This window comes from Trachemys scripta, chromosome 2 (assembly GCF_013100865.1).
Source record: "Trachemys scripta elegans isolate TJP31775 chromosome 2, CAS_Tse_1.0, whole genome shotgun sequence".
NCBI lineage: Eukaryota > Metazoa > Chordata > Testudines > Emydidae > Trachemys > Trachemys scripta.
Genome location: NC_048299.1, coordinates 180,879,900 through 180,899,119, shown reverse-complemented (window position 1 = coordinate 180,899,119; position 19,220 = coordinate 180,879,900). Strand labels below are relative to the sequence as shown.

General features: G+C 43.9%; 1 protein-coding gene across 1 annotated transcript in view; it reads right to left on the bottom strand.

Moving 5' to 3' along the window:
* Window positions 1-10,189: 10,189 nt before the first annotated feature.
* Window positions 10,190-19,220, bottom strand: part of PARD6G (par-6 family cell polarity regulator gamma) — a 97,056-nt gene continuing 88,025 nt past the window's right edge. Inside the window, exon 3 of the mRNA XM_034762453.1 lies at window positions 10,190-12,734. Within this exon, the coding sequence (XP_034618344.1) occupies window positions 11,875-12,734 (860 nt within the window). The 3' untranslated portion in view covers window positions 10,190-11,874. The remainder of the gene's footprint in view (window positions 12,735-19,220) is intronic.

Here is a 19,220-nt window from a genome sequence, read left to right as displayed (position 1 = left end):
CCTCTTATATCTTCTCCAATGTAAACAATCAGTCCTATGCAGGGCTGGTTCCAGGCACCAGCTGAGCAAGCTTGTGCTTGGGGCGGCAGATTCTACGGGGTGGCATTCCGCCCAATCCTAGGGCGGTACGGCCTTTTTTGGGGGGGTTTGCTGATCTGGCCGCCCTGTAGGGGGCAGCGGCGTGGAGGAGGGGAGTGCCCTGCTGGGAGCGGTCTGCGCACTCCGTCTGCCCCAGCTGGTGCCAGATCTGGAGCAAGCCCGGCAGGGGAGCCTGCGTCCTTCCCTCCCAGCCGACCGGAGTCCTCCCAGCAGGCGGCGCGGCGGTTGGGGCGGGACTGCGTGGCGAGCGCTCCACTGAAGTCCTGGCAGCCCCTCTTCTCTCTCTGCCCCCTGCTAGCCAGGGCACATCTGCAGCGCAGGGAGGGCCCCTGCACCCTGGCGCCGGCCGCCCCAGAGTTTTTTTTTTTTAATTATTATTTTTGCTCCTTTCCTACGTTGCCGCGCCGGCTGTGGCGCAGGTTTCTTCTCCCTCCCCCGGCTTTGCTGCTCCAGCTGTGTTGCAGGTTTTTTTTGGTTTGCTGCTCCAGCCGCCCCGATTTTTTTTTTTGGCTTGGGGCAGCAAAAAAGCCAGAGCCGGCCCTGGTCCTATGCCAAATCATATTCATTGCTTGTCTTTGTCTCCCTTCTATTTTTGTGATATTCCTTTTTGAGACAGTAATATCACAGCTGAAACACAGTATGGATGGTGAAGGTATTGCACTGATTCATTTATATATAAATATATAGCATTGTTTGCCATTCCATATGCATGCTAACATTCTGCAAGATAAAAGTTCTCCTCTTCTTTTGCATTAAGTTCTAAAGAAGCTCTTGCTCCTACTCCACTTTTCTAGATCTTCCAGCAAAAGAAAAGGATGGCGAACTGTCCTACTTACTAACAAATATCCTTGTTTTTTAAATGAAGAACTTCAAGCCTTTATGCATCATCACACAAAAGCAAAACAAAGGGTACAAAATCAATTTTACATATTCCATGTGATATTTATTCACAATATTTTTTTCTTCCTCACCCCACGTCTTCCTAAACTGTATTCTTTCTAGAAGGAAAAAGATTAGACAAGTGTGCTCAGTTTCTCAAGTGATTTACCTCAGGGCAAAAAGGAAGCTTTTATTCAATATTGAAACTTAAGATAAGGGACAGGAACTCACGATTATTGATGGCTGATGATTCAGTCAGAATCCGCTAATATGCATATGCAATAGATTATTAATATTTTAACAGACATCAGTAACTTTGAATAGCAAGAACAAGGTCAATAGTAGAAATATCCTGATGTCACATGACATTTCAGCCAGTCCTAGCTAGGATCTTTGAATTTAAAGTCTTGTTTGACGAGGAGTTAGGTAAATGATTAAAATATCTGACGTCCTTATTTTGTTTGCTCAGTTTACCAGGCAAAAGGATGATTTTTCTGTCACTTCTAAACTCAGCCTAATCTGTGAAAAGCAAGCTGTATTGTTTCTGCCACTTCTATCAGTATTAGTTGTGCAGATCATCAATTAGAATTGAACTGTCAGTTCTGCTGAGGAGTTGAAGCAGTTAGCACTGTAGATCTTGTATGAATATGCAAGAGCCACTTCAATTCTAACAGAAGTAAAACAATCTTGTTTTAGTTAATTAAGGAGACATACGTTGAAGACATAGGGTGCAGATATGCAAAGTAACATGCTATTTTTACATAGCCACTGAGAATTTAGTACGTGGTTATCAAACTGAGAAGCTTCCAACTACCTAGCCTCACCCCATAGCCATCAATCTCATGCGGTACTCCAGACACACAGATGTTTCTATCCTGTCCTCAACAATTGATATGCTATCACAAAACTGTCCATGGAAAGGTCTACAAAAGCCTCACTCAACAGCTGTTAGAATAATAATAATAATAATAATAATAATAATAAAATAAAAACAAAAAACCCCACACTATTGAAAAGATGGCTGTGATATTAGCAAAGGAGGAGAGCCTTTCCTGGCCCTAGAATTAAGACTTCTCCCCAGCAGGACATACTATTAAAGTCAAGCCAAACCTGCCCATCATCCACTGACTGGGCCACTATTAACTGAGTTTTCCTTAGAGGTCTCCCATTAGAGTAGCAACTAAGCTTAACTTTGCTAAAAGGGACATCCTCAATTTAAAGAGAGTCATTTCTGTCTAAAACTGTTACTTACTATTGTTACAGTTAACACCTTACACTTATATAACAGAACGTTGAGAAGTCCTCTTATTTTTCCAGTTTGTTTACATAGGACATTTGTTAGCATTTCACATATACAGTAGTCAGTGTCAGACTTCTTGTACATAGTCAAGAGATTTTTATTTGTGTGCATCTCTCTCGGAGCGACAGTGGAAGAGAAAAGCTATTTTAAAAAGTAACCATGACAAACTACAGACATTGGTGATGGGGTGGAACTCTGAGCAGTCATACCTGAAACTACTTTTAATTCCATTTTTGAAATGATTTCAAGCTGATAGTATCCCTCAACTGTATGCATTCACAACCCAAAATGGGAATGACAGATTCAGCTCCTAGAACCTTAATTTTATCCTGTAATGAGGTAACATGGGCTATGACTTTCTTTGTGAGAACTATGCACTACCTTCAGCTAAGTTGATATGATTTTCCATCTGAGTCAATCTGGCTGGCTTCTTGTATATCCAATTTTGTGGAAGCTTCCTTGAAGGAGGAGGTAGTTATCTCTGCTGCCTCAGGCACTCTTATTTGTTAAATACTTCCATTTCTGAGGTAATAGAATCCTTTTATGCTGTACGACCACTTGCTGAAAAGATTAAATTGAATCACACAGTCTTGGCTTGTCTGCTTTCTCTACTTGCAGAAGTTTTTTCTGGAATCAGAACCATACCAACTCATTCATCTTGAAGGAGGAATGTAAACTTAAGGTTTAGAGCAAATTGGGTACAATTAGTCTAAAGCTTTAACACCATTCAGGGACAGGTGCCTAAGGTCCCATTTACACTAAAAATGCCAGAGTTTTGATCAAGTCAGAGACCAGCCATATAATAACTGGTGCAAATGAAGCACAGACCTGTAGATACCTTAAAACTCTCTTTATTCTGGGAAGTGTCATTCTTCTCATTGAGGTGTTTGCTTGAAAGCCTGATGACAATTTAGATATCAGTTGGTGCTGAGGATCCATTTTAAAACAGAAGTATTCAGTTAGTCTGCAGTTGTAACTGGACTTCAAAGTACTTCTACTCGTGCCAATCAGTCTGCATAGAAGTTCCTGATGTAAGTTTTTAATCCAATATACATTTTAACAAGCAGGACTAATTAAGAGATTTGGGACGATTTATCCTTCATTTTAGTATTTTGTAGACAATGTAGTGAACTTTACTTATAGCATCATCTACCCTTGACAAAGTATTGTTTTACTCAGAGGGGCTTCAGGACTCCAAATGCACTTTATTTGTACTCTCATGCAGCAGTGTACACCATGGCATCATATAATACATAAGTGTCGTAGGTGTTTTCTGGGCAGTCAGAGCAACCCCATCTCTATAGGGAAAACATAATACCACTTGAAAACAGACCTATGGAAGACAGAGCAAACTACTCTCCTTCCAGGGGAATCAGAACAGCAACAACTGCATCCCTTATTAAAGAAAGGTCATCTATGAGGAAAAACCCAACCCAACAGAAATCAAAACAGTCTGCTGTGGCCACATGAGCACAGAGGGTCCACTGAGGAACAGAGCAACGAAAGTACCCCCAAACACAACAAAAGTGTGACCAGAAACTAGAGTCCAACTGCTTTGACATGACTGAAGAGTCAGACTTTTCTAGTAAGGGGGAGGAAAGAAGATTGTAGTGCAAGTTCCAAACAAGTGCCAGCACCAGCTTTGAAGACTTTTAAATTAAAAGCCATGCAGAGAGCTATCACAATTTGTGATCCATGACTAGTCACATTGCTCAACCTGTCATTGTTTGATGAAGAAAATAAAACTTCAGCCAGACAGAAACCCTCTTACTCAGAGAACAGTATACCTTTAAATAAAACTACTTTTATTGATAAACCGGTCTGTGACTGAAGCACACAATGGAACTGTGAGAAACTGTCTACTGCACCAGTATCCATCAGCTAAAAAATGACTACGTCTGCCAGCATACCAATAAAGTCATTGAAAGAGATTGTTGTCACAGAATCAATGTGCCATTCTTGCTGGCCTGACCAAAATAGGTACACATCTCTAAAACTGACAGCAAACAGGAGAGAATGTTAATATATATTGTGACAGACCCAGACCAGTCGGGTACAGGAGTCTGGTGGAGGGCAAATATACTGGTCACTGGATGAGTAGTTTTCTGTTCCCTGAGTGACCAGAGCAGGAGCTGCACTAGAGTAATCAGGAACCTGCTAGAACCAGTTAAGGCAGGCAGGCTAATTAGGACACCTGGAGCCAATTAAGAAGAAGCTGCTAGAATCAATTAAGGCAGGCTAATCAGGGCACCTGGGTTTTAAAAAGGAGCTCACTTCAGTTTGTAGTGCGAGTGTGAAGAGCTGGGAGCAAGAGGCGCAAGGAGCTGAGAGTGAGAGGGTGTGCTGCTAGAGGACTGAGGAGCACAAGCGTTATCAGACACCAGGAGGAAGATGTTTGGAGGAGGCCATGGGGAAGTAGCCCAGGGAGTTGTAGCTGTCATGCAACTGTTACAGGAGGCACTATAGACAGCTGCAGTCCACAGGGCCCTGGGCTGGAACCCGGAGTAGAGGGTGGGCCCGGGTTCCCCCCAAACCTCCCAATTGACCTGGACTGTGGGTTCTTCCAGAGGAGAAGGTTTCTGGGCTGTTCCCCAACCCACATGGTGAATCTCTGAGGCAAGAAAATCCACCAATAAGCGCAGGATCCACCAAGATAGAGGAGGAACTCTGGGATCTCTTGGGGCGCACAGCGAGGCGGAAGAAGGAGGATGATTTAACAAAGAAAAAAAGGAGAGGGTTTATTTTTTTTTCCACCACAATGGATGATGTAGTGTGGACACTGATACAAGCTCCGGTGGCCCAGCAGGAGGCTACCCGTGTCCAGGCAGCTGTCCAACAGGAGTCAGTGAGGCTGCAGCAAGAGACTAATCGCCTGCTGATGGACCAGGCTGCTCAAGACCGAGCTACATTGCGGGAACTGGTAAACCAGGTAAAGTCACTTACAGAGTTGAATCGCAGCCATGATGGGATGAGTCTCATACGGGCCAGCCATTGGCTGCAGAAAATGATACGGGAGGATGATGTAGAGGCATACCTTCTGGCCTTTGAGAGGACAGCCCTACGGGAAGCCTGGCCTCGAGATCAGTGGTCTGGCATCCTTGCCCCATTCCTGTGTGGGGAGGCCCAGAAGGCCTACCATGATCTGCCTGAAGAGGCTGCGGCAGACTACCCCCAGTTGAAAGCAGAGATCCTGGCCAGATCTGGGGTAACGACAGCAGTGCGGGCCCAGCAGTATCACGGTTGGAGGTACCAGGAAGACAAAACCCTGCGGTCCCAATTGTATGACCTCATCCATCTCGCACGAAAGTGGTTGCAAACAGAATCCCGGAGTCCGGAAGAGATACTAGCGGTTCTGGTCATCGACTGATACATGAGGGGACTACCACCAGACCTTCGTGCCTGGGTAAGCCAGAACGAACCCTCCACCTATGACGAGGTTGTCGCCCTGGTAGAGAGGCGAAGGACAGTGAAGGAGCTGACCCGACCAGTTAAGGAAGAGGCACCCCAGGTTAAACTAGCAGCACCAAGCCCTAAAGTTCGGGTGACTGGGCCACCAGGAGGGCCCAGGTGGAAAAAGAGAGAGGCTGAAGGCCCATCAGAGGCCACAAAGAGTCGGAGCACTGAGGGAGAAGAGGATCGTGATGTTAGACTGCCCAAACCAAGAGACCGGGGAAAACCTAGGGTTCCATACAGATGTTATGCCTGCGGGGAGTGGGGACACATAGCTGCACAGTGTCCCAATGCTGAGGAGCCTATGCAGTGTAACCTGGGAAACTGGGCAGATCCATGCTCCCTAATCCACCTTGTGGGGGTCTCACTAACCCCACATATGTATACCAGACCAGTGAAACTAAATGGGGTAGGGACCACGGCACTGGTTGATTCGGGGAGTGCTATCACGCTTATCTCAGGGAAGCTCGTGAAGCGTAGTCAGCTGCTGCAGGCTAAACGTACGGGTATACTAACTGTCCCATGGACACGTTAACTACCCCACCATCCCAGTAAAAATCGAGATCCAAGGGAACACTACTGAGGTAGCTGCATGTGTAGTCCCTAAACTCCCATACCCGGTGCTCATAGGGAGGGACTTCCCAGTGTTTGGAAACTTACTCCCAGTAGGGGGATTGGATAAAGATGGGGACCCTAAAATTGGTGAGGCATCCACAGCAGACTGTCAACCCCCAATCTTCTCTGAAATATCCCCAGATTTGTTCTCCACTCCCAGACAGGGTAGAAAGTCAAAAAGGGAAAGAAGGGCAGCTAAGGCCTTGGGAACCCGAATACTGACCCAAAGCCAGAGGGTCGCTCTTGTAGGTAGGTGGACCCGCGCAGCTGAAAAGGAGGCCACGCAGGAGGGAGAAGCACCCGAGTCTGACCTCCACCCTAATGCTTCTGAACCAGTAGAGGCAACAGAGACTGGGCCCCTAGATCTTGGGCAGATTAGCCCCGGGAGAGGAAATTTTGGACGGGACCAGGCAGAAGACCCAAAGTATAACAACATTAGGAAGGAGGTGACTGAAATAGATGGGGTCCCCATGGAAGGAAAAACCCAGGGACCAGGACCCTACTTCATAATGAAGAAGGATCTCTTATACTGGGTTGCACCAGTATGGGGGCAGAAGGTACAGCAGATCCTAGTACCTCAAAAACACCAGAAGGCTGTATTAAGTCTTGCTCATAGTCATCTTTTTGGGGGGCATTTGGGGGTAGAGAAGACCCTGGCACGAGTCCTATGATGGTTCTTCTGTCCCGGAGTACATGAAGAAGTGCAGAGGTACTGTGCCTCCTGCCCGGAGTGACAGCTGCACAGTCCACGTCCCCACTTGAGGGCACCTTTAGTACCCCTTCCCATCATAGAGGTCCCCTTCGAGTGAATAGCCATGGACCTAGTGGGACCCCTTGGAGAAGACGGCTTGGGGCCACCAATATATACTTGTTGTTTTGGACTATGCTACTCGCTACCCAGAAGCCATCCCCCTGCGGAACACGGCTTCTAAAACTATAGCCAAAGAGCTGGTGGAGATCTTTGCCCGAATGGGACTACCGAAGGAGATAAATGGGGTTCCTTGGTCGGTGGTTATGTCGAAGCTAATGAAGGACCTCTGTACGCTGCTCCATATACATACCCTGAGAACTTTGGTCTACCATCCGCAGACTGATGGGTTGGTAGAAAGGTTTAACCGAACCCTCAAGGTTATGATAAGGAAGGTGGTAAGTTGGGACGGGAAGGATTGGGACACCCTACTACCCTACCTTATGTTCGCTATCCGGGAGGTACCACAGGCCTCAACTGGGTTTTCCCCCGTCGAGTTATTATATGGGCATCACCCCCGTGGCATACTAGATGTCGCCAAAGAGATCTGGGAAGAGGAACCTAATGAGGGGAGAAATATAATAGAGCATGTAATGCAGATGCGAGAACAGATAGCCCGGGTTACCCCTATTGTACGGGAACATTTGGAGAAGGCACAGGAGGTCCAACGAACCCAATACAATCGCCAGGCAAAAGTGTGACAGTTCCAACCAGGGGATCGGGTTATGGTGTTGGTACCCACAGCAGAAAGCAAGCTTCTGGCCCAATGGCTGGGGCCCTATGAGGTGGTTGAACCTGTGGGGGAAGTAACCTACAAGGTGTGGCAGCCAGGACGCAGAAAACAATAACAGATTTATCACGTTAACCTTCTGAAACCCTGGCATGCACAAGAGGCATGCACAACGGTCCAAAAAGACCTAACTCAGGAAAACAAGCCTTCCAAACAGGTGAGGGTGTCTCCCAATTTAACACCAGACCAGAAGAATGAGGTGTCTGAGATGATCTTCCAGAATCAAGATGTGTTCTCGACAAAACCGGGTCGAACAACTGAAACATATCACCACATTGTCACGAACCCTGGGGCCAGAGTAACAATGAGGCCCTATCGGGTGCCAGCGGCAAAAAGGGAGGAAATAAAAGCAGAAGTAAAAAAAATGCTGGAGTTGGGGATCATCGAAGAATCCCACAGTCAGTGGTCCAGCCCAATCGTGCTGGTGCCCAAACCTGATGGCACCACAAGATTTTGCAACGACTTCTGGCGACTAAACGAAGTATCCCAGTTCGACGCGTACCCCATACCTCGCATAGATGAACTAGTGGACCGTCTGGGTAATGCCCAGTACTTGACTACCCTAGACTTGACAAAGGGGTACTGGCAGATTTCCCTTGCAGAAGATGCAAAGGAAAAGACTGCGTTCTCTACACCAGAGGGTCTTTTTCAATATACTGTCCTCCCTTTTGGACTACATGGGGCCCCAGCTACCTTCCAGCGCTTCATGGACAAGCTATTACGCCCTCATAACATTTATGCTGCTGCCTACTTGGACGATGTGGTCATTCATACCCCAGACTGGGAAACCCACCTGGAGAAGGTGGAGGCAGTCCTCGATACCTTCAGGCGAGCTGACCTTACAGCAAACCCTGCCAAGTGCGCTGCAGGGTTTACAGAGGCCAAATATCTTGTCTACATTGTGGGAAAAGGTCTGGTAAAACCCCCAAGTGAACAAGTTAGAGGCCATCCAAAATTGGCCCCAAGTCGCAAGAAACAAGTCCGGGCATTCCTAGGTGTGGTGGGGTATTACCGACGAGTTATCCCCCACTTTGCCAGAAGGGCAAGCCCCCTGACAGACCTAGTGAAAGCCCTTGGATCTGATCTGATAAGATGGTCTGACATAGCAGAGGAAGCATTCACAGACCTACGGACTGCCCTCTGCAGTAACCCCGTGATAGCCCTTGATTTCATCAAGGAGTTTATCCTGCAGACGGATGTATCAGAAGTAGGGTTGGGGGCCATTCTATCACAGATGGTCGGGGAGGAGGAACACCCAATTCTATGCCTCAGTCGGAAACTCCTTCCAAGGGAACAAAAATGTGCAGTGGAGGAGAGAGAATGCCTCGCTATAAAATGGGCCATGGAAACATTGCGCTACTACCTGCTCGGGCGCAGATTTGTCCTCGTGATCGACCATGCCCCTCTTCAATGGATGCAGCGAAACAAGGAGAAGAACACCAGGGTGACCAGATGGTTCTTATCCCTCCAACCTTTCCAGTTCTGTGTGCAACACAGAGCAGAGAGCCGTCATGGCAACGCTGATGGCTTGTCACGTGTGCATTGTCTGGCGTCCCAAGCTGCCCAACCCCTTGGCGTTGAGCAGGGGGGAGGGATATGTGACAGACCCAGACCAGTGGGGTACAGGAGTCTGGTAGAGGGCAAATATACTGGTCACTGGATAAGTAGTTTTCTGTTTCCTGAGTGACGAGCAGGAGCTGCACTAGAGTAATCAGGAACCTGCTAGAACCAGTTAAGGCAGGCTAATTAGGACATCTGGAGCCAATTAAGAAGCTGCTAGAATCAATTAAGGCAGGCTAATCAGGGCACCTGGGTTTTAAAAAGGAGCTCACTTCAGTTTGTGGTGCGAGTGTGAGGAGCTGGGAGCAAGAGGCATAAGGAGCGGAGAGTGAGAGGGTGTGCTGCTGGAGGACTGAGGAGCACAAGCGTTATCAGATACCAGGAGGAAGGTCCTGTGGTGAGACTAAGGAAGGTGTTTGGAGGAGGCCATGGGGAAGTAGCCCAGGGAGTTGTAGTTGTCATGCAGCTGTTACAGGAGGCACTATAGACAGCTGCAGGCCACAGGGGCCCTGGGCTGGAACTCGGAGTAGAGGGCGGGCCCGGGTTCCCCCCAAACCTCCCAATTGACCCAGACTGTGGGTTCTTCCAGAGGGGAAGGTCTCTGGGCTGTTCCTCAACCCACATGGTGAATCTCTGAGGCAAGAAAATCCGCCAATAAGCGCAGGACCCACCAAGATAGATATATGTGACAAAGTTCCTCCTCTATCTATCAATTGATTGATTAAAGAAGCTTTAAACTATCCAAAAAATTACAGATTTAATTCCATGTCCTCAAGCATATCTGGCAGTGAACAGTGTAACATTGTGTTAATAAAGTAAAAGTTGCTCATTTGTATTTTTAAAAATTAGAGTGAGAAGGAATCCACATACACCTTTCAAGTCCAGAACTGCACCTTGTTAAAACTTAAGTGGTCCGAGTTTTCAAACCCAGTGCAATATTAAAGAAATGCCCATTCCACCACATTAAAAAAAATCAGAAAAGCTTTAATACACAATACTACAAGGTTAAAAAAAAAGAGACACAGCTAAAAGTAGAAAAATACATTGTAAGACAATTATATTTGTTCCTTAAACTGTTGAAGATATTACAAAATATTTTAGATTAGACCATTTTAACAATTTGTGGCATTTTCTGGAGATGAGAAACAGAATTGGGAGCAAAATTGCTTCCATTGGGTAATAGGTCCAGGTATTGACTCCCAAGTTAGTAGCTCTTAAATCCCTAAACAACATGGCAGATCCCTCTCTGATGCATCAGTGTCTGAAATATTGAGCAAACTGTTCAGAGATAGGCTAGGAAGTCAGCCAGTATCCTTCAAATAGTGTACTATAGACAGCCAGCCTTTTGTAGCTAAAGTCTTTGTGGATTCAAATTGCCTCTAAAACAGCAAAAAGCTCTTTCCATCAGTGATGTAGTCTAAGACGTGGTGCTAATATGTATTTAAGTCATTCATATTTTTTGTTGCCCTTCTGGCTTGTGTTCTCTAAATTCATACTACTCATGTTACCAAGAGATGGAGACAATGAAAACAACAGTCACTAAAATTGGCAATGTTCTTGTCTAATAAATATTAAAAAAAAAAAAATGCACTTTTCATGTGATGGTGCTGGAGTCAGTTTAAACTCCTCTAGGTAAATCTATTTTCCTTTTCACATACAGTAACCTAATATACAAAAATGTTATAACTCAGACAGTACTGCCACTGACCAGCAGGTGGTGCTGATCTAAAAGGAATGATGGTATCAACATCCTCCTCTATGCCTCTTACTTAAGACTTTAAAAAAAAAATTACACATATACACACACATCTCATCTCATTTGGTCAAAGTTTTGTTTGGAAAGTGTAAATGCAGCGTTTCCCCAACATTGCTACCACCAGAGTGGGAAACTGCTACTTTATATAGAGCTTGTCCAGGTTAGACATAACATGGCAAATAATCTGTGTAAACAAGTTAATGGAAGACCAGTATGTAATAATAGGAGGACTGATCAATTGTCATGAACTTTTAATATTTTAAGAGAAAACTGTTTTTCTCTGACCAATTTAAAAAAAAAAAAGACCCCAAACTGACATGTCTGTTACTATTCTCAAAAATCCACGCAAACCCAAAAGAGCACCGCTGCCATTTCCTAGCTCATGGGATTTTTTCTGAAGTTTGTGTCAACTGAAAGTAATTTTAGATTTGGTGCTTCCATTTGCTCTCTCATTTTAAAACTGGGACATAAACTATATATTTATACTATTTTTCAGAATTTGAAGTAACAGTTTTACATCTAATCCCCAAAACCATGTTTCCTAGAAAGTAACATTTTTCACACCCATGGGGTCTATACGAATGTAGGTTCTCTTGTTCTGTGCGTCAGGGGTTGCAAGAGTCCAATTTGTTCCAATTGGCACTTAAGACTGAAAACACTCAGTACAGGAACCGCCACTAAAGTGTAATCACGGTTCCATCCTCTTCAATGCCTCCTCTGGGGATAACCAAACTATGTCGGGGATCAGTTTTTAAGGAGCTTAGTATTTTGTGGATGTTGCCGTTGCTTTCTCGGCCAGAGTTACTGTTGAGAGCCAGGTCTCTCTGAAGTCTGTGGCTAAGACTGCTGCCATTGATTCGGGAGAGGCTACTAGAGGGGAAGCTGTGCAGTTTGGGAATGTGCTGTGGGTCCAAACCACCCTCAATGACAATGTCAGCTTCCTCATCACTTTCCATCTCATCAGGATGGAAGTTTTGCAGCACGTGTGAGGAAGGCAAGCTGTGGTGACTAGCTGTGCTATCTGTAGACTGGCCTGAGCTGCCAGACATCCTACTGCTTCGGCTATAATTGTTCCTTTGGTTTGCTGGCTTGACAGTGATAATAAGATTGTGGCTGTTGGCGATCATCATGTCCGTTACTTGGTCAAGGGTTTTCCCAGCCACTTCAATGCCATTAACTTCCAGGACCTCATCATTAACAGCCAGCAATCCTGTGCTCTCTGCTAAGCCCCCAGGAACCATACGAGAGATGAAAATACCAGGTACTCTTTCCAGTCCATGAGGAGTTACTCTCATACTGGTCCCATCGCGGATGTAAAATCCTAATGGTTTCTCATACCCGTGTCGATAGAGTCTCACTCTTCTGTGCGTTTCAGGAAGAATGTCCACATCAATGATGGAAGACACTGGTCTAAAATCCTGAGGCATGCTGATATTAATGTGGGGACGCCTGCGAAGGTTGTCGTTGCGGAGGGTCACCAGAGCCTTCTTTTTCCTGGTTAGTGTGTTGGCCCCAAAGTTACTATAGTCCACTTCATCTGGAAAAGAGAAGATACTGTTATATATCAATGTTATGGATTATTGGTCAATCTGGAAGGTATACCTAATAAGCAGATCTGGTTCAGTGAAGTCTCTCTCCCAATATATGAATGCCAATTAAGTCCACTGCTTAGCCAAAAATCTCATTTAATTTCATGTTTGTTACCACTTCAGACAATTCACTGAATTACAATTAATACTTCCAATGGCAATCATATTTTGCAAGATTCATTTTAGATGTTCAGTCTCACTCTCTGTTTTTATAGCATGAGAATACTTGCTATTGCAAGTCTGACACACGGTTCTACTCTTCTGGACAGATTTTCAATGGTAGGGATGTGTATTTTATGCACACATCTCAGGTGTGCAAATACCAGATGTCCATATGCAAATTATCCACACATGCCTAACTCTGAAATCTGAATCTTGGGAATATTTTATGTCCAGGCTACAGATTTGTAAAATTGGGTTGGTACCTGGAATGAGTGTTACTCTGTGTGAAGAATGTGTTGTGTGTACATTTTAAAAGTGGTTAAATTTCCTTTGAACAGTTTTATTCCAAGAATGGGAGTGACTGACTCCAATCAGCAAAGAGATGCATAAACATGCTTGGTTATGGAGTTATATATTCTATGTAAAGAGTTCATGCGGCAACTCTGAAAAATGCTCCAAGAGCCACAGAATAACAGATGTATCTAAAATTCTTACCCTAGTTCCCAATACAAATACGGTATCATATTTTAACATGCATTCATTGGAGAGATTTCCTCAGAAGTTCAAGAGGGCTAGCACTTCTCAGACATAAGTGTTGGTTAATTCTACTGTTGGAAGACAAGCCTCTAAAGATAACAAGTGGTAAACAGTGAGAGACTAATATTTTGGTAAGTACCAGTAAGCTTTCATTCTTTCCCTCCCACAGCACCAATGGTTTGGGTGTATCAATGTGTATTTGATGAGTAGTCTCTCTCTCTGCTGGACTTTGTCAAAACCCAAAAGTGTTTGGAAAAAAACAAGGTTTAGAACCAAATTTTACAGAAATGCTTAATGTCTGATCCTTTCTGATCAGTTTTTCAAGAGGATTATGGAGATTTATATGATGAATAATTAGAAGATGAAGACTATCAGGATGATTTTAAAGTAAGTTATATTAAGTTATCCAGCTGTTAAAAGAAACCGAAGTTCTTGGTCAGAGAAAGATCATTTATGTTATTTTCTTCTAGTTGCATAAGACACCCCATTAATGTTCAAATTCTCTGTTGCCCTACACCCCATTTGCACTATGTTAGCACAAAGTGGCCACAAAGAAGCTGTAGGGCTCTCCCCCTCAAGAATACCTCCAGTGCAAGGGGCACCTCTTGGGCAGGTTTGCAACATTTAAGGCTTCTCCCTTTTTTCTCTCATTACAGGTCCCTCAAAGCCATACCAGCTGCTTTGCTACATTACCTTAGTATGCACCATGCTGTGGCATCGTAACTACTCCAGAGCCATCCCATAGGATAAGCATCATCATCTCCCCCCCCCCCCAACCCCCTACTCAGTGCACACTGGCAAAGTTATTACCTGTTAACATCTGAAATGTTTAAATTATCCAAATATTAAAAAGTCTGAAACATTGCCAGGAAGTGGCCAGAGCCAGGATAGCGATAATGTAACGATATAACTTTCTTATTCAACAAATCAGCCCCAGGCACATTCAGAGCTGCACTTATTTTACTGACCAACAGTAAAAGAAATTTTTGGTAAGCAGAAATTAGAGACTCTTTTCTGCTTCCCTCGTTGACAGAATTCTCAACTAAATTTCATCTACAGAATCTCCATCATCGTTAAGCATTTGTGAGCCAGAAAGAACCCAGATTGACTTCAGATTCCAGAAAGTTTGCAAGCAGTTTATTGTGAGCCCTGAAAACTGAAGAGATTTGATGTAGACCGTAATGACAAGCATAGACTCTCACTACCAAGCCCCACCTCCAAAGTCAACACTTGCCTCCCCCTCTCCCCCCAACTCCACCTTGCTGGTAAAATTGTTAGAAGTGCCTGAGGGAGAGGTGGATGGGTGGAAAAGATTTAAAAAAGTTCTTCCTCAACCATAACTAAAGCATTGTCGTAGCAACACTATTTTAATTCAATGAGAAACAATGAAAGTTTAAATGACTAAACTGTGCAGATTTTGGTCAAACCCAAGATTAAGTAGCAATGTTTTAATTGATATTTAAAATAGATGAAAACCAGTTTAATTTAGAACTTCCCTCTGCAGTGTTAGAACCATCCCCCCATTATGCTAGTTCATGAGAACCAGAAAGAGATTCTGTTTCACTTTACCCATATTGCAATAAACGTACACTAGTCAGAGTACCTAACCATCCGCTCACTCACAATATCGACAACATAAATGGTGAAAAGTAATGCTTTTCAAAATCACTGTTTTAATACTGGAAGGCAGACTTGCAAAATTCTACTTATCCAATTAGCTAAGAAGAATCTGATATTGTAATTTTCTTTACACGTCAGTGAGTAGACCAGTGGTTCTCAACCTATTTACCATTGTGGGCTGCATATTACCTGTATGGCCCTGAGGATGTCACATGGGCTGCAGTTCTTTGCTGATTGCGCCACAAGCGGCCCGTGGGCCACAGGCTGAGAACCACTGGAGTATACCGTGCATAGATTGATTTACATGACAATTTGCAAGATTGTTTTGAGGCAATATGAATGCCACAACTAAAGAAGAGTATACAAAGACACAGATATCCCAACATATATAGTCATGATATCCATGCAACAAGTTCCTTTAGTTTCACAACTATAAGGGCAGGGGAAGACGGAGACCTGAATTTGTTTTGCTCTTTTGACCTTCTCACGTGCACTCAGCCTACTAATCCATCTTCTGAGATGACTGCCCACATTCCTAACCTCTGAGCAGCTTTATACAGCTACCTTTTTTAATTAAAAAAGAACCTACCACAGAAATGGTTTTTCTTTTCCTCCAAACATGGATAAAGTAGGCTTTACATTACAAATCACACAGGCTACATTCAGTGCAGGTCCACTGACTCTTTTAGGGTTTAGTATTTCATGACCAGCTTGCACTAGAAACCAAACCAATGTCTCATGGACACACTGGGATTTCCATTTTTCTGGTAGTGTCAAACAGTAGTTTTTAGCCCTGGCCAGTCATACAATATTAGTTCTTAAAATCATACCATTTTCATTTCTAGAAAACTAAAGTTTAATTTCTGGATGTTATTACCAAATGTTGTCACTCCAAAGCCCCAGGAACTAAGGCAGCCACTTGGCTTTGGAGATAGAGAGATCAAAATAAGCTACAAATTAAAGTTTTCTAGAAGAGCTCAAATACAAAATACATGATGGGCGATGACATAGCTTTTGTTGGGATGCCCTGCTATCTCGCCAACAACTATACATGCAACAATTGATCTCTGTACTGCAAATTTTTCTAAAAGGGATTATTCTTGCTTTATCCTACAGGGAAGTAGTTCCATTGAAATTTGACATCGGTTTCCATGACAGCAGAATGGTGTCAATCACACATGTGCAGGATATACCAGAAAAACAGTGATGAGGGTGGAAGTGAGGAGAGTACTTACTGGCTAAGTCAGTTACTTTACATATAAAAGTTCTCTCTTTTCCAGTTTGCCCTAGTGTGCAAGTCTCTGTCAAACTGTGGTTTATTACTGAAAGTCAGCAATAAACTGTTCAAAAGTCAAATTGTCTGTGACACTGCACTAATTACACAGGTACACAGTTAACAGGGGTTAGGAATATAGTAGTGAATAAGTTCTTGGAGTTTCTTCATCATAAAATTTCAGGAAGTACAGTAATTCCATTTTACTTAATGGAGTGGATCATGTTTGATTACTGGTTCTTAATGAGGATGAACAATTACTGGGTGAAAACTTGTAATATTCCACACAAGGCAAGCTGGCAGAATTCTCCACCCTACTTAATCATTCTGATGTGGAATAAAATTGATCCCTCTGTGGGTCAAAGATGTCAGTGTTTCTGTAAACTTCTGCACAATGCTGAGGTCCTGTGAGTCAGATTACATAAAGAAAAAAAAGTGACCCCTGCATGCAGCTACAGTGTAAGAATTAAAGTAAATTAAAACGGACTGATGCTATTCACAGGTGACAGGAAGGAAGAACTAGACCAGCGGTTCTCAAATTGTGGGTCGGGACCCCATTTTATGGGGTGGCATTAGACTGACTGGGGACCCAGGGCCAAAGCTGAAGCCCGAGCCCCACCACCCAGGGCTCAGGCTTTGGCCTCCGCCCTGGGCAGCAGGGCTCAGTTTACAGGCCCTGCCCAGGGATGAAGCTTTGGGCCCCCCTACTCAGGGTGGTGGGGTTTGGACTTTGGCCCCCCCGGCTCAGAGCAGCAGGGCTCGGGTGGGCTGAGGCTTCAGTCCCCACTCTAGGGGTCGTGTAGTAAATTTTTGTTGTCAGAAGGGCATCACAGTGCAGTGAAGTTTGAGAACCCCTAAACTAGACTTCTGGGTGCTGAATCTGAACACTGGATCGATTTCTTATTGAAGTGTTATAAAGAGACTGCTTGAAGCTCTGGCTGACAATTTTTATTTCCTGTAAAAAATTTTAAATGTCAGAAAGAAGGGCTCCTGAACTTGTCAGTTTCATTCCATCTAACTTCCCAACATAATGTTGCACACACAGAATTACCTTGGAATTTTTCTGTAGACACCTACTATTACCGTTCCTCTTTCCCATAGGGCATTTACTTTTAGTGCATTTTACGAAAAATTCCATTACTGAGCAGTCTGTTGGACAAAGGCTTGAAATATTTTGGCTGCCTCCTCACTTAACAATAAAGGGTTTTTTGTTGTTGTTTTTGTTTTGTTTTGTTTTTTAATAGTGAGACGTATCTCACTGTTAAAATTAAGACATCTTTTTATTAGTGAAGACGCAGCCTTGCATAGGCGTTCCTGTAGAGCACCCTTCCTCGGGCATTTGAGATTACCAGGATTTTGTTTATGTTGGTGGAACTACCTCTTCTTGTCCCACAATATTGAAACCTGGTCCAACAGCTCACTCCCAAGTCTGGAAACTTTTTCCACCACAGCTTCTAAGTTTTGTCAACGACTTCAAGCTAAAAATACATTTTTAGCAAGGAAAGCATCATCCCAAAATACAGCATGTGCGCAAATACCCATGGCACCCATTAGTTACTCCCGTAACAAATTTGTATTCTGCCTCAGGCTGACTGCTTACAGAACATAAATATTTACCTTCCTAGTGGCCATTGGGAATATTCCCCTGGAGTCATGTAATTAATTCACAAACAAATAAATAAATATATCACAGGGGAGCATATTTAAATAGCTATTTATAAGGGAGAAGAAAACTGCTTAGACCATCTGGTTTTAGCCAAAAAAGTATTGTATTTCCTTAATTTACATGAAACAAGAAATTATAGACCTTCTGAAGCAACACCAGGAGCACCACTCCCATTGCTTGGACAGCTGCTTTTCATAGGAACTGCCTGCCAGGCTGAATACCAAAGCTTAGCCAGATAAGATTATATAAACAAGCTGAATTCCACAGAGAAGCAGACTGCCAGTCTCCTATAGGAACAGTTCATTTTAGACACTACATTTTCAGAGTGTGCATACTCTTGGCTTATTATTTCCTCTGGGAACTGTGGAACATTAGTGACAGCTCTGGAAAGTACTTCAAAGACAAAATTACTTCCACTAGGGAGAGCAGCACTTCAGGCAGCTTGGGAATGAGGCCAATGACTCATTAATAGCAATGGGTTGCCCCTCAATCCAATAGATCTCCATTACTGAATGTTAAAATAAGCAGAGGTCCTAGAACAGTTTGCGGGAGACATTATGTTTAGCCCTTCAGCCCTCCTGTACACCCACCTACAAACACTATTAATATATTTTACCATAATATGGTTTATGTAAAACACACTGACCGTGTTGATTTTAGACACACTTAGGTATACTTGCACCCTAAACTCTACAGAATGAAAACAAGAGTACACCTCTACCCCAATATAACACGACCCGATATAACACAAATTTGGATATAACGTGGTAAAGCAGTGCTCCGGGGGGGCGGGGCTGCACACTCTGGCAGATCAAAGCAAGTTTGATATAATGTAGTTTCACCTATAACGCGGTAAGATTTTTTGGCTCCCGAGGACAGCGTTATATTGGGGTAGAGGTTGTACTGTGACATGATCAAGCAACACAGAGGTTGGCAGGAGAAACATCTTCAGCCAAATGAGATCTGGTGCAAATAGCATGCAAAGGGATTAAAAGGAAACAGACATGAGGTGAAAGGCTTAGGTAAGTTCCTGGGTCTAGATCAGTGATGAATGAGTAAATGGGGGGGGGGGGGGGGGGGAAGAGAGAGAGAGACTAAGCTAGTGTTCAAATGAGCCTTTTAATTATTATGCTGAAGTTAAAAAAAAAAAAAAAAAAAAAAAAAAAAGACCATAAG